The 24,595-nt window shown below is 62.3% G+C and overlaps 1 protein-coding gene across 1 annotated transcript in view; it reads right to left on the reverse strand.

The window, feature by feature from the left end:
- Nucleotides 1–64: 64 nt before the first annotated feature.
- Nucleotides 65–24,595, reverse strand: part of LOC138101096 (liprin-alpha-3-like) — a gene marked incomplete at its 3' end in the record, with an annotated part of 28,243 nt that continues 3,712 nt past the window's right edge. The window contains exons 3-15 of the mRNA XM_068998939.1: nt 24,293–24,457; nt 22,353–22,427; nt 20,980–21,054; nt 19,084–19,254; nt 15,582–15,728; nt 13,320–13,454; nt 11,639–11,722; nt 9,996–10,127; nt 7,234–7,296; nt 7,013–7,095; nt 5,200–5,314; nt 1,640–1,833; nt 65–122 (exon numbers count right to left, since the gene is read on the reverse strand). Of these exons, the coding sequence (XP_068855040.1) occupies nt 65–122; nt 1,640–1,833; nt 5,200–5,314; nt 7,013–7,095; nt 7,234–7,296; nt 9,996–10,127; nt 11,639–11,722; nt 13,320–13,454; nt 15,582–15,728; nt 19,084–19,254; nt 20,980–21,054; nt 22,353–22,427; nt 24,293–24,457 (1,497 nt within the window). The remainder of the gene's footprint in view (nt 123–1,639; nt 1,834–5,199; nt 5,315–7,012; nt 7,096–7,233; nt 7,297–9,995; nt 10,128–11,638; nt 11,723–13,319; nt 13,455–15,581; nt 15,729–19,083; nt 19,255–20,979; nt 21,055–22,352; nt 22,428–24,292; nt 24,458–24,595) is intronic.

Consider the following 24,595-nt stretch of genomic DNA (forward strand, 5'->3'; position numbering starts at 1 on the left):
GGGCCCCCCGGAACCGCCCCCCCCCTCCCCCCCCCGGGGGGGTCCCCTCCAGCCCCCCCCCCACGCGGCTCTCCAGCTCCTCCGCCCGCAGCTCCGTGCTCTCCTTCTCCTCCTGGATCAGCCTGGGGGGGGGGGGGGGCCGAAATTTGGGGGGGGGGGTCCCCAAAAATGGGGGGGGGGCAAAAACCCCCAAATTCTCCGCAAAAACCCCCAATTTTCCCGCCAAAAAATGAAATTTCCAGCCCCAAATGGCCCCAAATCCCACAAAATTCGCCCTTTTCATCCTCCTGGATCAGCCTGGGGGGCCCCAAAATTTTGGGGGGGTCCCAAAAAAAATTTGGGAGGGAATCGAAAATTTGGAAGTCCCAAAAACCCCAATATTCTCCCCAAAAATCCCCAAATTCTCCCCCCAAAACCCAAAATTTCCACTCCAAAATGGCCCCAAATTCGCCCTTTTTGTCCTCCTGGATCAGCCGGGGGGGGGCCCCGAAATTTGGGGGGGTCCCAAAAAAAATTTGGGGGGAATCGAAAATTTGAGAGTCCCAAAAACCCCAATATTCTCCCCGAAAATCCCCAAATTTTCTCCCCAAAAAACCGAAATTTCCAGCCCAAAATGGCCCCAAATCCCCCCAAATTTCCCCCTTTCCCCCCCTTTTCCTTGGGGGATTTTGGGGCTTTTTGGGGTTTTTTTGGGGTCCCTGAATTTGGGGGAATTTGGGGGATTTTGGGGTTTTTTGGGGTCCCTGAATTTTGGGGATTTTGGGGTTTTTTGGGGCTTTTGGGGGTCCCTGAATTTGGGGGACTTTGGGGCTTTTGGGGTCCCTGAATTTGGGGGATTTTGGGGTTTTTTGGGGCTTTTGGGGGTCCCTGAATTTGGGGGACTTTGGGGCTTTTGGGGTCCCTGAATTTGGGGGATTTTGGGGTTTTTTGGGGCTTTTGGGGGTCCCTGAATTTGGGGGATTTGGGGTTTTTTGGGGTCCCTGAATTTGGGGGAATTTGGGGTTTTTTGGGGCTTTTGGGGGTCCTTGAATTTGGGGGACTTTGGGGCTTTTGGGGTCCCTGAATTTGGGGGACTTTGGGGTTTTTTTGGGGTCCCTGAATTTTGGGGATTTTGGGGGATTTTAGGGCTTTTTGGGGTCCCTGAATTTGGGGGATTTGGGGTTTTTTGGGGTCCCTGAATTTGGGGGATTTTGGGGCTTTTGGGGTCCCTGAATTTTGGGGATTTTGGGGGATTTTAGGGCTTTTTGGGATCCCTGAATCTGGGGCATTTTGGGGCTTTTGGGGTCCCTGAATTTGGGGGATTTGGGGTTTTTTTGGGGTCCCTGAATTTGGGAGATTTTGGGGTTTTTTGGGGTTTTTTTTGGCTTCCCTAAATTTGGGGGATTTCGGGGCTTTTGGGGGTCCCTGAATTTGGGGGATTTTTGGAGGATTTTGGGGTGTCCGGGGGGAGTTTTGGGGTCCCCAAATTTTGTGGGATTTCCTCCTTTTTTGACGCTTTGGAGCCTTTCCCGACGCAGAAATCGGGGCAGAATCCCTGGATTTTGGGGGGTTTTTTTGCTTCCCTAAATTTGGGGCATTTTGGGGGCTTTTTTGGGGTCCCCAAATGGTTTTTTTTTTTGGGGGGGAGGGGGGCACTGACTTGATCTCCTTGTTGATGGCCTCGAGCTGCTCCTGCAGCATGAACGCCAAGGTCTGCACGTCCGTCTGTCCGCCGGGGGAGGGGGGCTCGGCCCCGGGACCCCCCCCCGGGGCTGCCCCCGGCCCCCCCCGCGGCTCCTCCTCGTCCGAGCCCTCGGGGGGGCCCTCGGGGGGGAGCCCCCCCCGCTCCCACTCCTGGGGGAGGGAGGGGAAGGAAAGGGAGGGGATCAGCCCCAAAATTCCAGCCCAAAGTCGGCGAAATTCCAGCCACAAATCCCCAAAATTCCAGCCCAAAACCTCCCAAAATCCCAGCCCAAAGTCGGCGAAATTCCAGCCACAAATCCCCAAAATTCCAGCCCAAAAGCTCCCAAAATTCCAGCCCAAAGTCGGCGAAATTCCAGCCCGAAATCCCCAAAATTCCAGCCGCAAATCCCCCAAAATCCCAGCCCAAAACCTCCCAAAATTCCAGCCCGAAATCCCCAAAATCCCAGCCCCAAACCTTCCAAAATTCCAGCCCGAAATCCCCAAAATCACAGCCCAAAAGCTCCCAAAATTCCAGCCCAAAGTCGGTGAAATTCCAGCCCGAAATCCCCAAAATTACAGCCGCAAATCCCCCAAAATCCCAGCCCAAAATCTCCCAAAATTCCAGCCCGAAATCCCCAAAATCCCAGCCCCAAACCTTCCAAAATTCCAGCCCGAAATCCCCAAAATCCCAGCCCCAAACCTTCCAAAATTCCAGCCCGAAATCCCCAAAATCACAGCCCAAAAGCTCCCAAAATTCCAGCCCAAAGTCGGTGAAATTCCAGCCCGAAATCCCCAAAATTACAGCCGCAAATCCCCCAAAATCCCAGCCCAAAATCTCCCAAAATTCCAGCCCGAAATCCCCAAAATCCCAGCCCCAAACCTTCCAAAATTCCAGCCCGAAATCCCCAAAATCACAGCCCCAAACCTTCCAAAATTCCAGCCCGAAATCCCCAAAATCACAGCCCAAAAGCTCCCAAAATTCCAGCCCAAAGTCAGCGAAATTCCAGCCCGAAATCCCCCAAAATTCCAGCCCGAAATCCCCCAAAATCCCAGCCCAAAGTCGGCGAAATCCCAGCCCGAAATCCCAAAATTCCAGCCCGAAATCCCCAAAATTCCAGCCCAAAGTCGGCAAAATCCCAGCCCGAAATCCCGAAAATTCCAGCCCGAAATCCCCCAAAATCCCAGCCCCAAACCTCCCAAAATTCCAGCCCAAAGTCGGCGAAATCCCAGCCCGAAATCCCGAAAATTCCAGCCCAAATCCTCCCAAAATCCCAGCCCAAAGTCAGCGAAATTCCACCCCTGAAACCCCAAAATTCCAGCCCAAAATCCCGTCCCAAAATTGGCGAAATTCCAGCCCGAAATCCCCAAAATTCCAGCCCGAAATCCCCAAAATCCCACCCCCAAAATCCCAAAATTCCAGCCCAAAATTCCAGCCCAAAGTCAGCAAAATTCCAGCCCAAAAGCCCCAAAATTCCAGCCCAAAACTCCCCAAAATTCCAGCCCGAAATCCCCAAAATCCCAGCCCAAAACTCCCCAAAATTCCAGCCCGAAATCCCCAAAATTCCAGCCCAAAACCTCCCAAAATTCCATCCCAAAGTCAGCGAAATTCCAGCCGCAAATCCCCAAAATTACAGCCGCAAATCCCCAAAATCCCAGCCCAAAGCCTCCCAAAATTCCAGCCCAAAGTCGGTGAAATTCCAGCCCGAAATCCCCCAAAATCCCAGCCCAAAACCTCCCAAAATTCCAGCCCGAAATCCCCAAAATCCCAGCCCAAAGTCAGCAAAATTCCAGCCTGAAATTCCCAAAATTACAGCCCGAAATCCCCAAAATCACAGCCCAAAAGCTCCCAAAAATCCAGCCCAAAGTCGGCGAAATCCCAGCCCGAAATCCCGAAAATTCGAGCCCGAAATCCCCCAAAATTCCAGCCCAAAACCTCCCAAAATTCCAGCCCAAAATCCCCAAAATCCCAGCCCAAAACCTCCCAAAATCCCAGCCCAAAGTCAGCGAAATTCCACCCCTGAAACCCCCAAAATTCCAGCCCAAAGCCTCCTAAAATTCCACCCCCAAAATCCCAAAATCCCAGCCCAAAACCTCCCAAAATCCCAGCCCAAAGTCGCTGAAATTTCTGACCAAAAATCCCAAAATTCCACTCCAAAATCACCAAAATTCACCCCAAAAAACTCCCCCAAATCCGGCCCCCAAAAATCCAAAATTCCACTCCAAAATCCCAAAATTCCACCCCAAAATCACCGAAATTTCTGACCAAAACCTCCCAAAAATGCCCCAAAATCCCCCCCAATGTCCCCCCAAATCCCCCCCAAATCCCCCGATTTTCCCAAAATTCTCCCAATTTCTCCCCCCAAATCCCCCCAAATTTCCCCAAATCCCCCCGATTTCCCCCAAATTCTCCCAATTTCCTCCCAAACCCCCTCGAATTCCCCCCAAATCCCCCCAAATTCCCCCGATTTCCCCCGATTTCCCCCAAATTCTCCCAATTGCTCCCCAAATCCCCCGAATTTCCCCAAATCGCCCCCAAATCCCCTCGATTTACCCCAAATTCTCCCCAAATCTCCCCGAATTCCCCCAAATCCCCCGCAAATCTCCCCAATTTTTCCCCAAACCCCCCCGAATTCCCCCAAAATCCCCCCAAATCCCCCAATTTCCCCCCAAATCCCCCCGATTTTCCCCAAACCCCCCCGAATTCCCCCCAAATCCCCCCAAATTCCCCCGATTTCCCCCAAATCCCCCCAATTTTTCCCCCAAATCCCTCCGAATTTCCCCAAACCCCCCCAAATCCCCCCCAATTTCCCCCCAAATCTCCCCAATTTCCCCAAATTCCCCCAAATTCTCCCCAAATCCCCCCGATTTCCCTCCAAATCCCCCCAAATCCCCCAATTTTTCCCCAACCCCCCCCAATTTCTCCCCAAATCCCCCCAATTTCCCCCCAAATCCCCCAATTTCTCCCCAAACCCCCCCGATTTCCCCCCAAATCCCCCAATTTTTCCCCAAACCCCCCCGATTTCCCCCCAAATCCCCCCAAATCCCCCCAATTTCCCCCAAATGCCCCCCAACCCCCCCCAATTTCCCCCCAAATCCCCAATTTCTCCCCAAACCCCCCCGATTTCCCCCCAAATCCCCCCAAACCCCCCAAATGCCCCCCAAACCCCCCCGATTTCCCCCCAAATCCCCCAATTTTTCCCCAACCCCCCCCGATTTCCCCCCAAATCCCCCCAAACCCCCCCGATTTCCCCCCAAATCCCCCAATTTTTCCCCAACCCCCCCCCGATTTCTCCCCAATTTCCCCCCAAAGCCCCCCCAAATTCCCTCGAATTTTCCCCAAATCCCCCCAATTTCCCCCCAAATCCCCCCAAATCCCCCCAAACCCCCCCGATTTCCCCCCAAATCCCCCAATTTTTCCCCAAACCCCCCCGATTTCTCCCCAATTTCCCCCCAATTAGCCCCCAAACCCCCCCCAAATCCCCCCGAATTTTTCCCCAAATGCCCCCCAAACCCCCCCAGACCCCCCCAAAATGTCACCTCCTCCCTGGGGGGGGCCCAGCGCCCCTTGCGGCCCCTGCGCGGCGGCTCCGGGGGTCCCCCCCCGAGGGGGCTCTGGGGGTAGCGCAGCTCCAGGGCACTGCCCGGGAGGGACCTGGGGGGACACGGGGGGGGCGCGACCCCCCAGACCCCCAGAGACCCCGTCAGGATTTGGGGGGGGGGGGGATTTGGGAAAATCTGGGGGGATTTGGGGGGATTTTGGGGGGGATTTGGGGGGATTTTGGGGGGATTGGAGGTAGAATTGGCAGGAATTTGGGGGGTATTGGGGGGAATTTGGGGGGGTTTTGGGGGATTTTGGGGGATTTGGAGGGGAGTTGGGAGAATTTCGGGGGATTTCGGGGGGATTTGGGGGAGATTTTGAGGGATTTGGAGGGATTTGGAGGGATTTGGGGGAATTTTGGGGGATTTCGGGGGGATTTGGGGGGATATGGGGGCAATTTGGGGGGATTTGGGGGGATTTTGGGGGGATTTGGGGGAATTTGGGGGGTAATTGGGGGGATTTTGGGGGGATTTGGGGAGATTTTGGGGGATTTGGAGGGGAGTTGGGAGAATTTGGGGGGAATTTGGGGAGATTTGGGGGCTAATTGGGGGGATTTGGGGGGATTTGGGGGGAATTTGGGGGGATTTGGAGGGATTTTGGGGGATTTGGAGGGGAACTGGGAGGATTTGGGGGGAATTGGGGGAATTTTGGGGGAGTTTGGGGGGGAATTGGGAGAATCTGGGGGGAATTTGGAGGGATTTGGGGGGATATGGGGGGATTTTGAGGGATTTGGGGGAATTTTGGGGGATTTCGGGGGGATTTGGGGGGATATGGGGGCAATTTGGGGGGATTTGGGGGGATTTTGGGGGGATTTGGGGGAATTTGGGGGGTAATTGGGGGGATTTTGGGGGGATTTGGGGAGATTTTGGGGGATTTTGGGGGGGAATTGGGGGAATTTTGGGGGGATTTGGGGGCTAATTGGGGGGATTTCGGGGAATTTGGGGGGGTTTGGGGGGTTTTGGGAGGTATTGGGGGGAATTTTGGGGGGATTTGGGGGGATTTCGGGGGGAATTTGGGGGGATTTTGGGGGGACTGGGGGGGATTTCGGGGGTTTGGGGGAGATTTTGGGGAATTTGGAGGGGAATTGGGGGGGTTTGGGGGGTTTGGGGGAGATTTTGGGGGGATTTCGGGGGATTTTGGGGGGATTGGAGGTAGAATTGGCAGGAATTTGGGGGGTTTGGGGGAGATTTTGGAGGGATTTCGGGGGGATTTGGGGGGTATTGGGGGGAATTTTGGGGGGTTTTGGGGGATTTTGGGGGGATTTTGGGGGATTTGGAGGGGAGTTGGGAGAATTTGGGGGGATTTCGGGGGGATTTGGGGAGGATTTGGGGGGAATTTTGGGGCGGTTTGGGGAGAGTCCCGGGGAATTTTGGGGGGGGGTCCCGGGGTATTTTTGGGGGGGTCCCGGGGTATTTTTGGGGGGAGTCCCGGGGAATTTTGGGGGGGGTCCCGGGGTATTTTGGGGGGGGTCCCGGGGAATTTTGGGGGGGGGTCCCGGGGTATTTTTGGGGGGGGTCCCGGGGTATTTTTGGGGGGGGGTCCCGGGGAATTTTGGGAGGGGTCCCGGGGAATTTTGGGGGGGGGTCCCGGGGTATTTTGGGGGGGGTCCCGGGGTATTTTGGGAGGGGTCCCGGGGAATTTTGGGGGGGGTCCCGGGGTATTTTGGGGGGGGTCCCGGGGTATTTTGGGAGGGGTCCCGGGGAATTTTGGGGGGGTCCCGGGGTATTTTTGGGGGGGTCCCGAGGGGGATACCTGGAGTGGGCGGAGCCGGGGCGCCCCCCCCGCAGCTGGTCCAGCTCCAGCTGCATCCGCTCCATCTCCGCCAGCAGCTGCTCCTGAACGGGGAGGGGGGAGGGGAAATTCGGGAATTCGGGAATTTGGGGAGGGGGACCCCAAGTTGGAAACACCCCCCAGACCCCTCGCAGACCCCTCCGGACCCCCCCCAAACGACCCCTCCCCCCCCAAAATGGGACCTTGTTGAGGAGGAGCTCGTCCTGCATCTTCTTCATGTTGGCGATTTCTTCGCTCAGCGAATTCTGGGGAGGGGGCAAAGGGGGGGGAGGGGGGGTCTCAGACCAGGGGGGGACCCCAAAACCTTCCTAGGACCCCCCCCTCAGACCCCCCCAAAATCCCCCTCAAACACCCCCAGATCATCCCAAACCCCCCCCCCCCGCCGCCCCCATCCCAAAACCTCTCCCAAACCCCCCATCCCCAGATCCCTGAAATCCCTTCTGGGACCCCCTCCCCAAATCCCAGCCAGGACCCCCCCAAACTCTCCCTGGGACCCCCAAATTCTCCTCAGGACCCCCCAAATTTTCCCCAAGACCCACCAGACCCCTCCCCAATTTGGGGACCCCCCTCCCTTCTCCTCCAGAGCCCCCATCCTCTCCTTGAGGTGCAGCTGGAGCCATCTCTGACCCCCCAAGACCCCCCAAACTGCCCCCAAACTCCCCCTAGGACCCCCCAATTTTTTTCCAGGACCCCCCAAATTTTTTCCCAGACCCCTCCCCAATTTGGGGGACCCCCCACCTTCTCCTCCAGAGCCCCCATCTCCTCCTCGAGGTGCAACTGAAACCATCTCAGAGCCCCCAGCACCCCCCAAAATCCCCCAAATCCCAGCCAGGACCCCTCAAACCCCTCCCAGGACCCCCCAATTTTTCCCCTGGACCCCCCAATTTTTTCCCAGACCCCTCCCCAATTTGGGGGACCCCCCACCTTCTCCTCCAGGGCCCCCATCCCCTCCTCGAGGTGCAGCTGGAGCCATCTCAGACCCTCCAGGATCCCCCAATTTTTCCCCCAAAATCCCCCCAGAATCCCCCTGGAACCCCCGAATTTTTTTCCTGAACCCCCAAATTTTTTTCCAGGGACCCCCCCAGACCCCTCCCCAATTTGGGGGACCCCCCACCTTCTCCTCCAGGGCCCCCATCCTCTCCTCGAGGTGCAGCTGGAGCCATCTCAGACCCCCCAGGACCCCCCAAACTCCCAGCCAGGACCCCCCAAATTCTTCTCAGGACCCCCCAATTTTTTTCCAGGACCCCCCAAATTTTTTCCCAGACCCCTCCCCAATTTGGGGGACCCCCCACCTTCTCCTCCAGAGCCCCCATCCCCTCCTCGAGGTGCAGCTGGAGCCATCTCAGAGCCCCCAGGACCCCCCAAAATCCCCCCAAAATCCCCCCAAATCCCAGCCAGGACCCCTCAAACCCCTCCCAGGACCCCCCAATTTTTCCCCTGGACCCCCCAATTTTTTCCCAGACCCCTCCCCAATTTGGGGGACCCCCCACCTTCTCCTCCAGGGCCCCCATCCCCTCCTCGAGGTGCAGCTGGAGCCATCTCAGACCCCCTCAAACTCCCCCCAAACTCCCCCCAGAATCCCCCTGGAACCCCCGAATTTTTTTCCTGAACCCCCAAATTTTTTTCCAGGGACCCCCCCAGACCCCTCCCCAATTTGGGGGACCCCCCACCTTCTCCTCCAGGGCCCCCATCCCCTCCTCGAGGTGCAACTGAAACCATCTCAGAGCCCCCCAGCACCCCCCAAACTCCCCTTGGGACCCCCCAAATTCTTCTCAGGACCCCCCAATTTTTTCCCAGGACCCCCCAATTTTTTCCCAGACCCCTCCCCAATTTGGGGGACCCCCCACCTTCTCCTCCAGGGCCCCCATCCCCTCCTCGAGGTGCAGCTGGAGCCATCTCAGACCCTCCAGGATCCCCCAATTTTTCCCCCAAAATCCCCCCAAAATCCCCCTGGAACCCCCGAATTTTTTTCCTGAACCCCCAAATTTTTTTCCGGGGACCCCCCCAGACCCCTCCCCAATTTGGGGGACCCCCCACCTTCTCCTCCAGGGCCCCCATCCCCTCCTCGAGGTGCAACTGAAACCATCTCAGAGCCCCCCAGCACCCCCCAAACTCCCCTTGGGACCCCCCAAATTCTTCTCAGGACCCCCCAATTTTTTCCCAGGACCCCCCAATTTTTTCCCAGACCCCTCCCCAATTTGGGGGACCCCCCACCTTCTCCTCCAGGGCCCCCATCCTCTCCTTGAGGTGCAACTGAAACCATCTCAGAGCCCCCAGCACCCCCCAAACTCCCCCCAAATCCCAGCCTGGACCCCTCAAACCCCTCCCAGGACCCCCCAATTTTTCCCCTGGACCCCCCAATTTTTTCCCAGACCCCTCCCCAATTTGGGGGACCCCCCACCTTCTCCTCCAGGGCCCCCATCCTCTCCTTGAGGTGCAACTGAAACCATCTCAGAGCCCCCAGCACCCCCCAAACTCCCCCCAGAATCTCCCTGGAACCCCCGAATTTTTTTCCTGAACCCCCAAATTTTTTTCCGGGGACCCCCCCAGACCCCTCCCCAATTTGGGGGACCCCCCACCTTCTCCTCCAGCGCCCCCATCCCCTCCTTGAGGTGCAGCTGGAGCCATCTCAGAGCCCCCCAGCACCCCCCAAACTCCCCTTGGGACCCCCCAAATTCTTCTCAGGACCCCCCAATTTTTTCCCAGGACCCCCCAATTTTTTCCCAGACCCCTCCCCAATTTGGGGGACCCCCCACCTTCTCCTCCAGAGCCCCCATCTCCTCCTCGAGGTGCAACTGAAACCATCTCAGAGCCCCCCAGCACCCCCCAAAATCCCCCCAAATCCCAGCCAGGACCCCTCAAACCCCTCCCAGGACCCCCCAATTTTTCCCCTGGACCCCCCAATTTTTTCCCAGACCCCTCCCCAATTTGGGGGACCCCCCACCTTCTCCTCCAGGGCCCCCATCCTCTCCTTGAGGTGCAGCTGCAGCCGCTCGTTGCTCTCGCTCAGCAGCCGATCCACGGTCTCCGAGAGCCGCTTGTTGTGCTCGTCGTTCATCTTCTCCCTCTGCCGGGCCTGGGGGGTCCCCAAAATTCCTGGGGGGTCCCCAAAATTCCCGGGGGGTCCCCAAAATTCCCGGGGGGTCGCCAAAATTCCCGAGGGGTGGCCAAAAGTGCGGGGGAGCCGCCGGGAGCGTCCCGAAGGCGGCGATTTCCTCCCCACCCCAAAAAAGGGGAATGAATTTGGGGGGTTTTGCGTGGATTTTGGGGTGCGCGGGGGGGGTCGGGGGTGGATTTTGGGGGTGCCCCGGGTTGGGAGGCCTCGTTTTTGGGGGGGTGACAGGTTTGGGGGTTTCCCAGGTCAGAGGTGTCTCCATTTTTGGGGTGTTCCCATTTTGGGGGGCCAAATTTTGGGGTTCCTCCGGTCCAGGATGTCCAATTTTGGGGTGTCCCCCATTTCGGTGTCCCCATTTTTGGGGTGTCCCCATTTTTGGGGTGTCCCCATTTTGGGATGCCCCCATTTTCGGGATGTCCTCATTTTGGGGTGTCCCAATTTTTGGGGTTCCCGGTTTTGGGGGTGCCCCCATTTTGGGGTGTCCCCACTTTTGGGGTTCCCGGTTTTGGGGTGTCCCCATTTTGGGGTGCCCCCATTTTGGGATGCCCCCATTTTTGGGATGTCCCCATTTGGGGGTGTCCCCATTTTTGGGGTTCCCGGTTTTGGGGGTGTCCCCTTTTTTGGGGTGCCCCCATTTTTGGGGTGTCTCCATTTTCGGTGTCCCCATTTTTGGGGTGTCCCCATTTTCGGTGTCCCCATTTGGGGATGTCCCCATTTGGGGGTGCCCCCCTTTTTGGGGTTCCCGGTTTTGCGGTGTCCCCATTTTTGGGGGTGTCCCCAGTTCGGTGTTCCCATTTTTGGGGTGTCCCCATTTGGGGTGTCCCCATTTTTGGGGGTGTCCCCATTTTTGGGGTTCCCGGTTTTGGGGGTGTCCCCATTTTTGGGGTGTCCCCATTTTCGGGATGTCCCCATTTTGGGGTTCCCGGTTTTCAGATGTCCTGTTTTGGGGTGTCCCCATTTGGAGGTGTCCCCATTTTGGGATGTCCCCGTTTGGGGGTGTCCCCATTTTTGGGGTGCCCCCATTTCGGGGTGTCCCCATTTTGGGATGCCCGCTTTTGGGGGTGTCCCCAATTTGATGTCCCCATTTTTGGGGTGTCCCCATTTTGGGATGCCCGCTTTTGGGGGTGTCCCCGATTTGGTGTTCCCATTTTTGGGGTGTCCCCATTTTGGGATGTCCCCGTTTGGGGGTGTCCCCATTTTCGGTGTCCCCGGTTTTTGGGGTGTCCCCATTTTTGGGGTGTCCCCATTTTGGGATGCCCACTTTTGGGGGTGTCCCCAATTTGGTGTTCCCATTTTTGGGGTGTCCCCATTTTGGGGTGCCCCCATTTTTGGGATGTCCCCATTTGGGGGTGTCCCCAATTTGGTGTTCCCATTTTTGGGGTGTCCCCATTTTTGGGATGTCCCCATTTGGGGGTGTCCCCAATTCGGTGTCCCCATTTTTGGGGTGCCCCCATTTTTGGGGTGCCCCTCACCCTCTGCAGCTCCTGGTTCTTCTCCTGCAGTTGGGCTTCGAGCTGCCGCAGCCGCTCCTCGAAGTTCCCGTGGCGCTCCTCGGCCTGGGGACAGCGGGGATTTGGGGGATTTGGGGGGATTTTGGGGATTTTGGGGGATTTTGGGGTGATTTGGGGATTTGGGGGGATTGGGGGGATTTGGGAGGATTTGGGGGATTTGGGGCATTCGGGGAGATTTGGGGGAGTTGGGGGGATTTGGGGGGATTTTGGGGATTTGGGGGATTTGGGGGATTTTGGGGACATTGGGGGGATTTGGGGAAATTTGGGGGATTTTGGGGATTTGGGGGATTTGGGGGGATTTGGGGGATTTGGGGGATTTTGGGGACATTGGGGGGATTTGGGGAAATTTGGGGGATTTGGGGGATTTGGGGGATTTGGGGGGATTTAGGGGATTGGGGGGGATTTGGGGGATTTGGGGGATTTGGGGGGATTTGGGGGATTTGGGGGATTTGGGGGGATTTGGGGGGGATTTGGGGGATTTGGGGGGATTTAGGGGATTTGGGGGGATTTGGGGGGGATTTAGGGGATTTGGGGGGATTTGGGGGATTTTGGGGACATTGGGGGGATTTGGGGAAATTTGGGGGATTTGGGGGATTTGGGGGATTTGGGGGGATTTGGGGGATTTGGGGGATTTGGGGGGATTTGGGGGGGATTTGGGGGATTTGGGGGGATTTAGGGGATTTGGGGGGATTTGGGGGGGATTTGGGGGATTTGGGGGGATTTGGGGGGATTTGGGGACATCGGGGGGGGGACAATTCCCTCAGGACTCCCCCAGACCCCAAACGCACCTTGGTGGGACCGGGAGTGGCCCAAGAACCTCCCCCCAGAACCTCCCCAAAACCCCTCAAGACCCCCCCAAATCCCCTCAAGACCCCCCCAAATCCCCCCAGGACTCTACCAAGACCTCCCCCAGACCCAAAACCCCTCAAGACCTCCTCAGGACCCCCCCAAATCCCCTCAAGACCCCCCCCAAATCCCCCCAGGACTCTACCAAGACCTCCCCCAGACCCAAAACCCCTCAAGACCTCCTCAGGACCCCCCCAAATCCCCTCAAGACCCCCCAAGACCCACCCAAAACCCCTCAGGACCCCCCCAAATCCCCTCAAGACCCCCCCGAAAACCCCCCAGGACTCTTCCAGGACCTCCCCCAGACCCAAAACCCCTCAAGACCTCCTCAGGATCCCCCCATATCTCCCCAGGACCCCCCCAAATCCCCTCAAGACCTCCCCAAAACCCCCCAGGACTCTTCCAGGACCTCCCCCAGACCCAAGACCCCTCAAGACCTCCTCAGGACCCCCTCAACTCCCCTCAGGACCCCCCCAAATCTCCCCAAGAACCCCCAAAACCCCTCAAGATCCCCTCAGGACCCCCCCAGATCTCCCCAAGACCCCCTCAAATCCCCTCAAGACCCACCCAAAAACCCCCCAGGACCCCCAAAACCCCCCAGGACTCTTCCAGGACCTCCCCCAGGCCCAAAACCCCTCAAGACCTCCTCAGAACCCCTCCAGATCTCCCCAAGACCCACCCAAAACCCCTCAAGATCCCCTCAGGACCCCCCCAAATCCCCCCAGGACCCCCCCAAATCCCTTCAGGACCCTCTCAAATCCCCTCAAGACCCCCCCAGAGCCCCCCAGGAGCCCACCTTGGTGAGGGCCGCCACCCTCTGGGCCAGCTGGGCCTCGATCTCGGGCAGGGTCTCGGCCTTCTGCAGGGTCAGCTGCAGCTTGGCCTTGGCGTCCTCCAGCCACTCCTGCAGCTGCCGGCCCTTCTCCTCGCTCTGGGGACATCGGGGACATCAGGGGGACATCGGGGGGACATTGGGGACATGGGGGACATCTGGGACATCGGGGGCGTTGGGGACATCGGGGGGATATTGGGGATACTGGGGATGTTGGGGGTATTGGGGACATTGGGGACATCAGGGGGACATCGGGGGGACATTGGGGGGACATTGGGGGGGTATTGGGGACATTGGGGGGACATGGGGACATCAGGCGTCCTCCAGCCACTCCTGCAGCTGCCGGCCCTTCTCCTCGCTCTGGGGACATCGGGGACATCAGGGGGACATCGGGGGGACATCGGGGGGACATTGGGGTCATGGGGGACATCTGGGACATTGGGGGGTTATTGGGGACATTGGGGACATTGGGGACATTGGGGTCATGGGGGACATCAGGGGGATATTGGGGATACTGGGGATATTGGGGGTATTGGGGACATCCGGGACATTGGGGACAATGGGGACATTGGGGACATCAGGCGTCCTCCAGCCACTCCTGCAGCTGCCGGCCCTTCTCCTCGCTCTGGGGACATCGGGGACATCAGGGGGACATCGGGGGGACATCGGGGGCGTTGGGGACATCTGGGACATTGGGGGGTTATTGGGGACATTGGGGACATTGGGGACATTGGGGTCATGGGGGACATCTGGGACATTGGGGGCATTGGGGACATCGGGGGTGTTGGGGACATCGGGGACATTGGGGGGATATTGGGGATACTGGGGATATTGGGGGTATTGGGGACATTGGGGACATCAGGAGCATTGGGGACATTGGGGGGATATTGGGGACATTGGGGACATGGGGACAGGGGGATGTTGGGGGACATTGGGGACATTGGGGACATCAGGCGTCCTCCAGCCACTCCTGCAGCTGCCGGCCCTTCTCCTCGCTCTGGGGACATCGGGGACATCAGGGGGACATCGGGGGGACATTGGGGTCATGGGGGACATCTGGGACATTGGGGGCATTGGGGACATCAGGGGGACATTGGGGTAATCGGGGACATTGGGGTCATGGGGGACATCTGGGACATTGGGGGGCGTTGGGGACATCGGGGGCATTGGGGACAACAGGGGGATATTGGGGATACTGGGGATATTGGGGGTATTGGGGACATCAGGGACATCAGGGGGACATTGGGGGGACATTGGGGATGTTGGGGACATCGGGGACATCGGGGGACATTGGGGACATCGGGGATATTGGGGGGTTATTGGGGACATTGGGGACGTTGGGGACATCGGGGAGGACGGGGGGACGTGGGTGTGGGGATGTGGATATGGGGACATCGGGGGACATCGGGGACATGGGGATGGGGGGGAACATCAATTGGTGTGTCCCCAGGTGTGCCCCAGGTGTGCCCAGGTGGGCCCCAGGTGTGCCCAGGTGTGCCCCAGGGGTGTTCCAGGTGTGTCCCAGGGGTGTCCCAGGTGTGTCCCCATTGTGTTCCAGGTGTGCCCCAGGTGTGCCCCAGCTGTGCCGCACCTGGCGGTACAGGGACTCCTTGCTGGCCAGCTCGTTCTCCAGGTGTGTCCCCACCCCCCAGGTGTGCCCAGGTGTGTCCCAGGTATGTCCCCTCTATCCCAGGTGTGCCCAGGTGTGCCCAGGTGTGTGCCCAGGTGTGCCCCAGGTGTGTCCCAGGTGTGTCCCCTCTATCCCAGCTGTCCCCAGCTGTGCCCAGGTGTGCCCAGCTGTGCCCAGGTGTGCCCCAGGTGTGTCCCAGGTGTGTCCCCTCTATCCCAGGTGTGCCCAGCTGTGTCCAGGTGTGCCCAGGTGTGCCGCACCTGGCGGTACAGGGACTCCTTGCTGGCCAGCTCGTTCTCCAGGTGTGTCCCCACCCCCCAGGTGTGCCCAGGTGTGCCCAGGTGTGTCCCAGGTGTGTCCCCTGTATCCCAGGTGTGCCCAGGTGTGCCCAGGTGTGCCCAGGTGTGTCCCAGGTGTGTCCCCTGTATCCCAGGTGTGCCCAGGTGTGCCCAGGTGTGCCCAGGTGTGCCCAGGTGTGTCCCAGGTGTGTCCCCTGTATCCCAGGTGTGCCCAGGTGTGCCCAGGTGTGTCCCAGGTGTGTTCCCTCTATCCCAGGTGTGCCCAGGTGTGCCCAGGTGTGCCCAGGTGTGCCGCACCTGGCGGTACAGGGACTCCTTGCTGGCCAGCTCGTTCTCCAGGCGGTCGTTGGCGTCGTGCAGCGAGGTGGCCTCGCGCTGGGCGCTCAGGTAGCGCCGCTCCAGCGTCGTGATGCGCTCCTCCATGTCCTCACGCTGCGCCAGCGCCTGCGGGCGGCACCGGGGGGCACGGGGGGCACGGGGGCACAGAGGGGGGGATATGGGGGGCAGAGATGGGGGGATATGGGGGGCACAGAGAGGGGGATATGGGGGGCACGGGGGGGGCACGGGGGGCACAGAGGGGGGGATATGGGGGGCAGAGAGGGGGGGCATGGGGGGCAGAGAGGGGGATATGGGGGGCACAGAGAGGGGGGGATATGGGGGGCAGAGAGGGGGGGATATGGGGGGCACAGAGGGGGGGATATGGGGGGCACAGAGGGGGGATATGGGGGGCAGAGAGGGGGGGATATGGGGGGCAGAGAGGGGGGATATGGGGGGCAGAGAGGGGGATATGGGGGGCACAGAGAGGGGGATATGGGGGGCACAGAGAGGGGGATATGGGGGGCAGAGAGGGGGGGATATGGGGGGCACAGAGAGGGGGGGATATGGGGGGCAGAGAGGGGGGGATATGGGGGGCAGAGAGGGGGATATGGGGGGCACAGAGAGGGGGATATGGGGGGCACAGAGAGGGGGATATGGGGGGCAGAGAGGGGGGGATATGGGGGGCACAGAGATGGGGGGATATGGGGGGCAGAGAGAGGGGGATATGGGGGCACAGAGGGGGGGATATGGGGGGTACAGAGGGGGGATATGGGGGGCAGAGAGGGGGGGATATGGGGGGCAGAGAGGGGGGATATGGGGGCAGAGAGGGTGGATATGGGGGGCAGAGAGGGGGGGATATGGGGGGCAGAGAGGGGGGGCACGGGGGGCACAGAGAGGGGGATATGGGGGGCACAGAGGGGGGCATATGGGGGGCAGAGAGGGGGGGATATGGGGGGCACAGAGGGGGGGATATGGGGGCAGAGAGGGGGATATGGGGGGCACAGAGGGGGGGATATGGGGGGGACAGAGGGGGGGATATGGGGGGCAGAGAGGGGGATATGGGGGGCACAGGGGGGGGATATGGGGGGCACAGAGAGGGGGATATGGGGGGCAGAGAGGGGGGGCACGGGGGGCACAGAGAGGGGGGGATATGGGGGGCAGAGAGGGGGGGCATGGGGGGCAGAGAGGGGGGGATATGGGGGGCACAGAGAGGGGGATATGGGGGGCACAGAGGGGGGGATATGGGGGGCACAGAGGGGGGGGATATGGGGGGCAGAGAGGGGGGGATATGGGGGGCAGAGAGGGGGGATATGGGGGGCAGAGAGGGGGATATGGGGGGCACAGAGAGGGGGATATGGGGGGCACAGAGAGGGGGATATGGGGGGCAGAGAGGGGGGGATATGGGGGGCACAGAGAGGGGGGGATATGGGGGGCAGAGAGGGGGGGATATGGGGGGCAGAGAGGGGGATATGGGGGGCACAGAGAGGGGGATATGGGGGGCACAGAGAGGGGGATATGGGGGGCAGAGAGGGGGGGATATGGGGGGCACAGAGGGGGGGGGGATATGGGGGGCAGAGAGAGGGGGATATGGGGGCACAGAGGGGGGGATATGGGGGGTACAGAGGGGGGATATGGGGGGCAGAGAGGGGGGGATATGGGGGGCAGAGAGGGGGGATATGGGGGCAGAGAGGGTGGATATGGGGGGCAGAGAGGGGGGGATATGGGGGGCAGAGAGGGGGGGCACGGGGGGCACAGAGAGGGGGATATGGGGGGCACAGAGGGGGGCATATGGGGGGCAGAGAGGGGGGGATATGGGGGGCACAGAGGGGGGGATATGGGGGGCAGAGAGGGGGATATGGGGGGCACAGAGGGGGGGATATGGGGGGGACAGAGGGGGGGATATGGGGGGGCAGAGAGGGGGATATGGGGGGGCACAGGGGGGGGATATGGGGGGCACAGAGAGGGGGATATGGGGGGCAGAGAGGGGGGGCACGGGGGGCACAGAGAGGGGGGGATATGGGGGGCAGAGAGGGGGGGCATGGGGGGCAGAGAGGGGGGGATATGGGGGGCACAGAGAGGGGGATATGGGGGGCACAGAGGGGGGGATATGGGGGGCACAGAGGGGGGGGATATGGGGGGCAGAGAGGGGGGGATATGGGGGGCAGAGAGGGGGGATATGGGGGGCAGAGAGGGGGATATGGGGGGGCACAGAGAGGGGGATATGGGGGGCAGAGAGGGGGGGATATGGGGGGCACAGAGGGGGGGATATGGGGGGGACAGAGGGGGGGCATGGGGGGCAGAGAGGGGGGGATATGGGGGGCACAGAGGGGGGGGATATGGGGGGCAGAGAGGGGGATATGGGGGGGCAGAGAGGGGGATATGGGGGGCACAGAGAGGGGGGATATGGGGGGCAGAGAGGGGGGGATATGGGGGGCAGAGAGGGGGGGATATGGGGGGCACAGAGGGGGGGATATGGGGGGCACAGAGGGGGGGATATGGGGGGGACAGAGGGGGGGCATGGGGGGCAGAGAGGGGGGGGATATGGGGGGCACAGAGGGGGGGATATGGGGGGCACAGAGGGGGGATATGGGGGGCAGAGAGGGGGGGATATGGGGGGCACAGAGGGGGGGATATGGGGGGCACAGAGGGGGGGATATGGGGGGGCAGAGAGGGGGGGATATGGGGGGCAGAGATGGGGGGATATGGGGGGGACAGAGGGGGGACAGAGGGGGGACATGGGGGGGACACCGGGGGGATTGGGGCCGTTGGAGGGGCAGCAGGGACGGCCATTCCCTCCCAGTTTGGCGTTAAACCCTCCCAGTTTGGGGTTAAACCCTCCCAGTTCAGGCCATTCCCTCCCAGTTTGGGGTTAAACCCTCCCAGTTTGGGGTTAAACCCTCCCAGTTTAGGGTTAAACCCTCCCAGTTCGAGCCATTCCCTCCCAGTTTGGGGTTAAACCCTCCCAGTTCCAGCCATTCCCTTCCACTTCGAGCCATTCCCTCCCAGTTTGGGGTTAAACCCTCCCAGTTCGAGCCGTTCCCTTCCAGTTCGAGCCATTCCCTCCCAATTTGGGGTTAAGCCCTCCCAGTTCGAGCCATTCCCTCCCAGTTTGGGGTTAAACCCTCCCAGTTCGAGCCATTCCCTCCTAATTTGGGGTTAAACCCTCCCAGTTCGAGCCATTCCCTCCTAATTTGGGGTTAAGCCCTCCCAGTTCGAGCCATTCCCTCCCAGTTTGGGGTTAAACCCTCCCAGTTCGAGCCATTCCCTCCTAATTTGGGGTTAAACCCTCCCAGTTCAGGCCATTCCCTCCCAGTTTGAGCCATTCCCTCCCCGTTCAGGCCATTCCCTCCCAGTTCCTCCCCATTCCCTCCCAGTTCCTCCCTTTTCCTCCCAGTTTCTCCCGTTTCCACCCTGTTTTCGCCTGTTTTTGCCCGTTTTTGCCCGTTTTTGCCCGTTTTTCCCCGTTTTCGCCCATCCCCACCTCCTTGAGGTCCCTCTGCAGCTTGGCCCCGGCCTCGTGGGCCCTGGCCAGCTCCCTCTGGGCCGCGCTGGCCTCGTCCTGGAGCCGCCCGAGCTGGCGGCACAGAGCGGCCACGCGGTGCCGGCCCAGCGACGCCTCCAGCTCGGCCTCGCGCCGCCGCTCGGGGGAGGCCTGGGGGCACCAGCGGTCACTCGGGGGGGTCAGCTGACCCCTGACCCCTCCTCCAGGACCCCAAACCCCTGACCCTTGACCCCCTGACCACTGGGACCCCAATGACCCTTGACCCCCTGACCACTGGGACCCCAATGACCCCCCTGGAATCCCAACCCCTTTGAGCCCTGACCACTGTGGCCCCTCTGACCCCTGACCCCTTGACCCCTGACCCCTTGACCCCTGACCACTATGAGCCCATTGACCCCTTGACCCCTGACCACTGTGGCCCCTCTGACCCCTTGACCCCTGACCCCTTGACCCCTGACCACTGGGACCCCAATGACCCCCCTGGAATCCCAACCCCCTTGACCCCTGACCACTGTGGCCCCTCTGACCCCTTGACCCCTTGACCCCTGACCACTGTGGCCCCTTGACCCCTTGACCCCTGACCACTGTGGCCCCTCTGACCCCTGACCACTGGGACCCCCCCTGTGCCCTCCAGACCCCGCCTTGGCCCTCCTTGACCCCGACCCCCATGACCCCACAAGACCCCCCCGACCTCCCTGGCTCCCATGACCCCTTGACCCCCAGGACCCCCCAGGACCCCCCAGGACCCCCCAGGACCCCTGACCACTGTGACCCCTCTGTGACCCCATGACCCCCCCATGACCCCCTGACCCCTCTGTGACCTCCTGACCTCCTCCAGTGTCTCCATGACCCTCTGTGACCCCTTGACCCCCTGACCCCCATGTCCTCCCAGTGACCCCTGACCCCCCCAGTGACCCCCAGTGATTCCCCAGTGTTGCCCAGTGACCCCTGACCCCCCCAGTGACCCCCAGTGATTCCCCAGTGTTGCCCAGTGACCCCTGACCCCCCCAGTGACCCCCAGTGATTCCCCAGTGTTGCCCAGTGACCCCTGACCCCCCCAGTGTCTCCCTGGTGTCTCCATTGTCCCCTGACCCCCCAGTGACACCCCAGTGTTTCCCAGTGACCCCTGACCCCCCCAGTGACCCCCAGTGACCCCCCAGTGTCCACCAGTGACCCTTGACCCCCAATGACCCCCCAGTGACCCCTCCAGTGTCCCCCAGTGACCCCTGACCCCCCAGTGACCTCCAGTGACCCCCCAGTGTCCCCCAGTGACCCCTGACCCCCAATGACCCCTCCAGTGACCCCTCCAGTGTCCCCCAGTGACCCCTGACCCCCAATGACCCCCCAGTAACCCCCAGTGACCCCTGACCCCCCAGTGACCCCCAGTGTCCCCCAGTGACCCCCCAATGTCCCCTCAGTGTCCCCTGACCCCTCAGTGACCCCCCAGTGTCCCCCAGTGACCCCTGACCCCCCCAGTGACCCCCCAGTGACCCCTGACTTCCCAGTGACCCTCCAGTGTCCTCCAGTGACCCCTGACCCCCCCAGTGACCCTCCAGTGTCCCCTGACCCCCCAATGACCCCCCAGTGTCCCCCAGTGTCCCCCCAATGTCCCCCCAGTGTCCCCTGACCCCTCAGTGACCCCCAGTGACCCCTGACCCCCCAGTGACCCCCCAGTGTCCCCCAGTGACCCCTGACACCCCCAATGACCCCCCAGTGTCCTCCAGTGACCCCTGACACCCCCAATGACCCCCCAGTGACCCCCAGTGACCCCCCAGTGTCCTCCAGTGTCCCCTGACCCCCCCTGACCCCCCAGTGTCCCCCAGTGACCCCTGGCCCCCCAGTGACCCCCCAGTGACCCCCCTGACCCCCCCGTACCGCGCTGTCCCCGTCGGCGGCCGCGTCCTCCAGGCCCGAGCGGCGCCGGGACAGCTGCTCCCGTAGGGCCAGGGACTGGGACAGAGGGGGGACAGAGGGGGGACAGAGGGGGGACAGAGGGGGGGGACAGAGGGGGGACAGAGGGGGGAGAGGGAGGGGACAGAGGGGGGACAGAGGGGGGAGAGGGAGGGGACAGAGGGGGGACAGAGAGGGGACAGAGAGGGGACAGAGAGGGGACAGAGGGGGGAGAGGGAGGGGACAGAGGGGGGACAGAGGGGGGACAGAGGGAGGGGACAGAGGGGGGAGAGGGAGGGGACAGGGAGGGGAGAGGGAGGGGACAGAGGGGGGACAGAGAGGGGAGAGGGAGGGGACAGAGGGGGGACAGAGGGGGGAGAGGGAGGGGACAGAGGGGGGACAGAGAGGGGACAGAGAGGGGACAGAGAGGGGACAGAGGGGGGAGAGGGAGGGGACAGAGGGGGGGACAGAGGGGAGGACAGAGGGGGGACAGAGAGGGGACAGAGGGGGGAGAGGGAGGGGACAGAGGGGGGACAGAGGGGGGACAGAGGGAGGGGACAGAGGGGGGAGAGGGAGGGGACAGGGAGGGGAGAGGGAGGGGACAGAGGGGGGACAGAGAGGGGAGAGGGAGGGGACAGAGGGGGGACAGAGGGGGGACAGAGGGGGGACAGAGAGGGGACAGGGAGGGGAGAGGGAGGGGACAGGGGGGGACAGAGGGGGGACAGAGAGGGGACAGAGAGGGGACAGAGGGGGGACAGAGGGGGGACAGAGGGGGGGACAGAGAGGGGACAGAGGGGGGAGAGGGGAGGACAGAGGGGGGAGAGGGAGGGGAGAGGGAGGGGACAGAGGGGGGACAGAGGGGGGAGAGGGAGGGGAGAGGGAGGGGACAGAGGGGGGACAGAGGGGGGAGAGGGAGGGGACAGAGGGGGGACAGAGGGGGGAGAGGGAGGGGAGAGGGAGGGGAGAAGGAGGGGACAGAGACAGGGACAGGGACGGGGAGGGGACAATGTCACCCCCAGAACAGGGACAGGGACAGGTGCCACCCCCCAGGGACAGGTGCCACCCCCCAGGGACACGGGGACAGGTGCCACCCCCAGGGACAGGTGCCACCCCCCAGGGACAGGTGCCACCCCCCAGGGACAGGGACAGGGACAGGTGCCACCCCCCAGGGACAGGTGCCACCCCCCAGGGACACGGGGACAGATGTCACCCTCCGAAGGACCGCGATGGGCATCGCCCTGGCGTCACCCACGTCACGGGTGTCACCCACCCTCAGGTGCCACCCACCTCAGTGTCACCCTGACAGTGTCACCCCCCCCCTCCACCCCCCCCCCCCGGTGTCCCCTCGCTGTCCCCACCTCCTGGTTGGACACCTCCAGCTCCTCCTCCAGGACGGCCACGCGCTCCAGGGCCACCCGCAGCCGCTCCCGCACCTGGGGACAGCGTGGGGACACCGTGGGTGACACCACAGGGACACCGTGGGTGACACCGTGGGTGACACTGCAGGGACACCATGGGGACACCGTGGGTGACACCGTGGGGACACCGGGAGGACATTGTGGGGACACCGTGGGGACACCGTGGGTGGCACCGTGGGTGACACAGTGGGTGACACCATGGGGACACCGTGGGTGACACAGTGGGTGACACCGTGGGGACACCGGGAGGACATTGTGGGGACACCATGGGGACACCGTGGGTGGCACCGTGGGTGACACCGCAGGGACACCGTGGGTGACACCGTGGGTGACACCGTGGGTGACACTGTGGGGACACCGGGAGGACACCGTGGGTGACACAGTGGGGACACCGTGGGTGACACCGTGGGGACACCACAGGGACACCGGGAGGACATCGTGGGAACACCGTGGGGACACCGTGGGTGACATCGTGGGGACACCGTAGGGACACCGGGAGGACATCGTGGGGACACCGTAGGGACACCGTGGGTGACACCGTGGGTGGCACCGTGGGTGACACCGTGGGTGACACCGTGGGTGACACCGCGGGGACACCGGGAGGACACCGTGGGTGACACCGTGGGGACACCATGGGGACACCGTGGGTGACACTGTGGGGACACCGTGGGTGACACCGTGGGGACACGGGGAGGACACCATGGGGACACCGTGGGGACACCGTGGGTGACACCGTGGGGACACGGGGAGGACACCATGGGGACACCGTGGGGACACCGTGGGTGACACCGTGGGGACACGGGGAGGACACCATGGGGACACCGTGGGGACACCGTGGGGACACCACAACCCCCCCCCCCCCGGGATGTCCCCAGAGCCACCTGGGTGACACCGGGGCCACCTGGAGACCCTCGGTGCCCCCTTGGCTGCCACCAGGTGCCACCAGAACCCCCCCCGAGACCCTCTCAGGGACCGCCAGGTGCCACCTGGGTCACCCCAAAACCCCCTGAGACCCTTTTGGGTCCCCCCAGCTCCCGCCTGGGACCTCCAGGTGCCACCAGGTCACTCTAAACCCCCCCAGGACCATCCCGAGACCCCCCCAAGACCCCTTCAGTTCCCCCCAGGTCTCACCTGGCTCATCCCAGAAGTCCCCGAGACCCCCTTGGAGACCTCCAGGTGCCACCAGGTCACCTTAAACCCCCCCAGGACCCCTCCAGGACCCCTCCAGGACCCCTCAGGACCCCTCAGGACCTCCCCAGGACCCTCCAGAACCCCCGCGGACCCCTCAGGACCCCTCAGGACCCCTCCAGGACCCTCCAGAACCCCCCCTGGACCCCTCAGGACCTCCCCAGGACCCTCCAGAACCCCCGTGGACCCCTCAGGACCCCTCCAGGACCCCTCAGGACCCCTCCAGGATGCCTCAAGACACCCCCAGGACCCTCCAGAACCCCCCCTGGACCCCTCAGGACCCCTCCAGGACCCCTCCAAAACCCCTCAGGACCCCCCCAGACTCCTCAGGACTCCCCCAGGACCCTCCAGAATGCCCCCGGACCCCTCAGGACCCCCCCAGGACCCTCCAGAACGCCCCCGGACCCCTCAGGACCCCTCCAGGACCCCTCCAAAACCCCTCAGGACCCCCCCCCAGACTCCTCAGGACTCCCCCAGGACCCTCCAGAACCCCCCCCGGACCCCTCAGGACCCCCCCCCAGGACACCTCAAGAACCCCCCAGGACGCTCCAGAACCCCCCCAGATCCCTCAGGACCCCTCCAGGACCCCTCCAAAACCCCTCAGGACCCCCCCCAGACTCCTCAGAACCCCCCCAGGACCCTCCAGAACCCCTCCCCCGGACCCCTCAGGACCCCCCCCAGGACCCCCTGACCTTCTCATCCAGGGCCTTGTGGTGCTCGAAGAGGGACTTGAGGGCCTTGAGCACCTCGACCTCGGAGGAGACCCCGGCCGGGGACTGGGCCTGGCGCTTGACCACGGTCATCCGCAGGGAGCGCTCGTGCCGCGACACCAGGTGCTCCAGGTGCTCCAGCAGCAGCTGCGGACAGCACCGGGGGCGTCAGGGGCACCGGGGGTGCCAGGGGACATTGGGGGGCAGTGGGGGACATTGGGGGCATCAGGGGCATCGGGGACGTTGGGGGCATTGGGGGCGTTGGGGGTGATGGGGGCGTTGGGG

The sequence above is a fragment of the Aphelocoma coerulescens genome, unplaced genomic scaffold, assembly GCF_041296385.1.
Source record: "Aphelocoma coerulescens isolate FSJ_1873_10779 unplaced genomic scaffold, UR_Acoe_1.0 HiC_scaffold_188, whole genome shotgun sequence".
Taxonomy (NCBI): domain Eukaryota; kingdom Metazoa; phylum Chordata; class Aves; order Passeriformes; family Corvidae; genus Aphelocoma; species Aphelocoma coerulescens.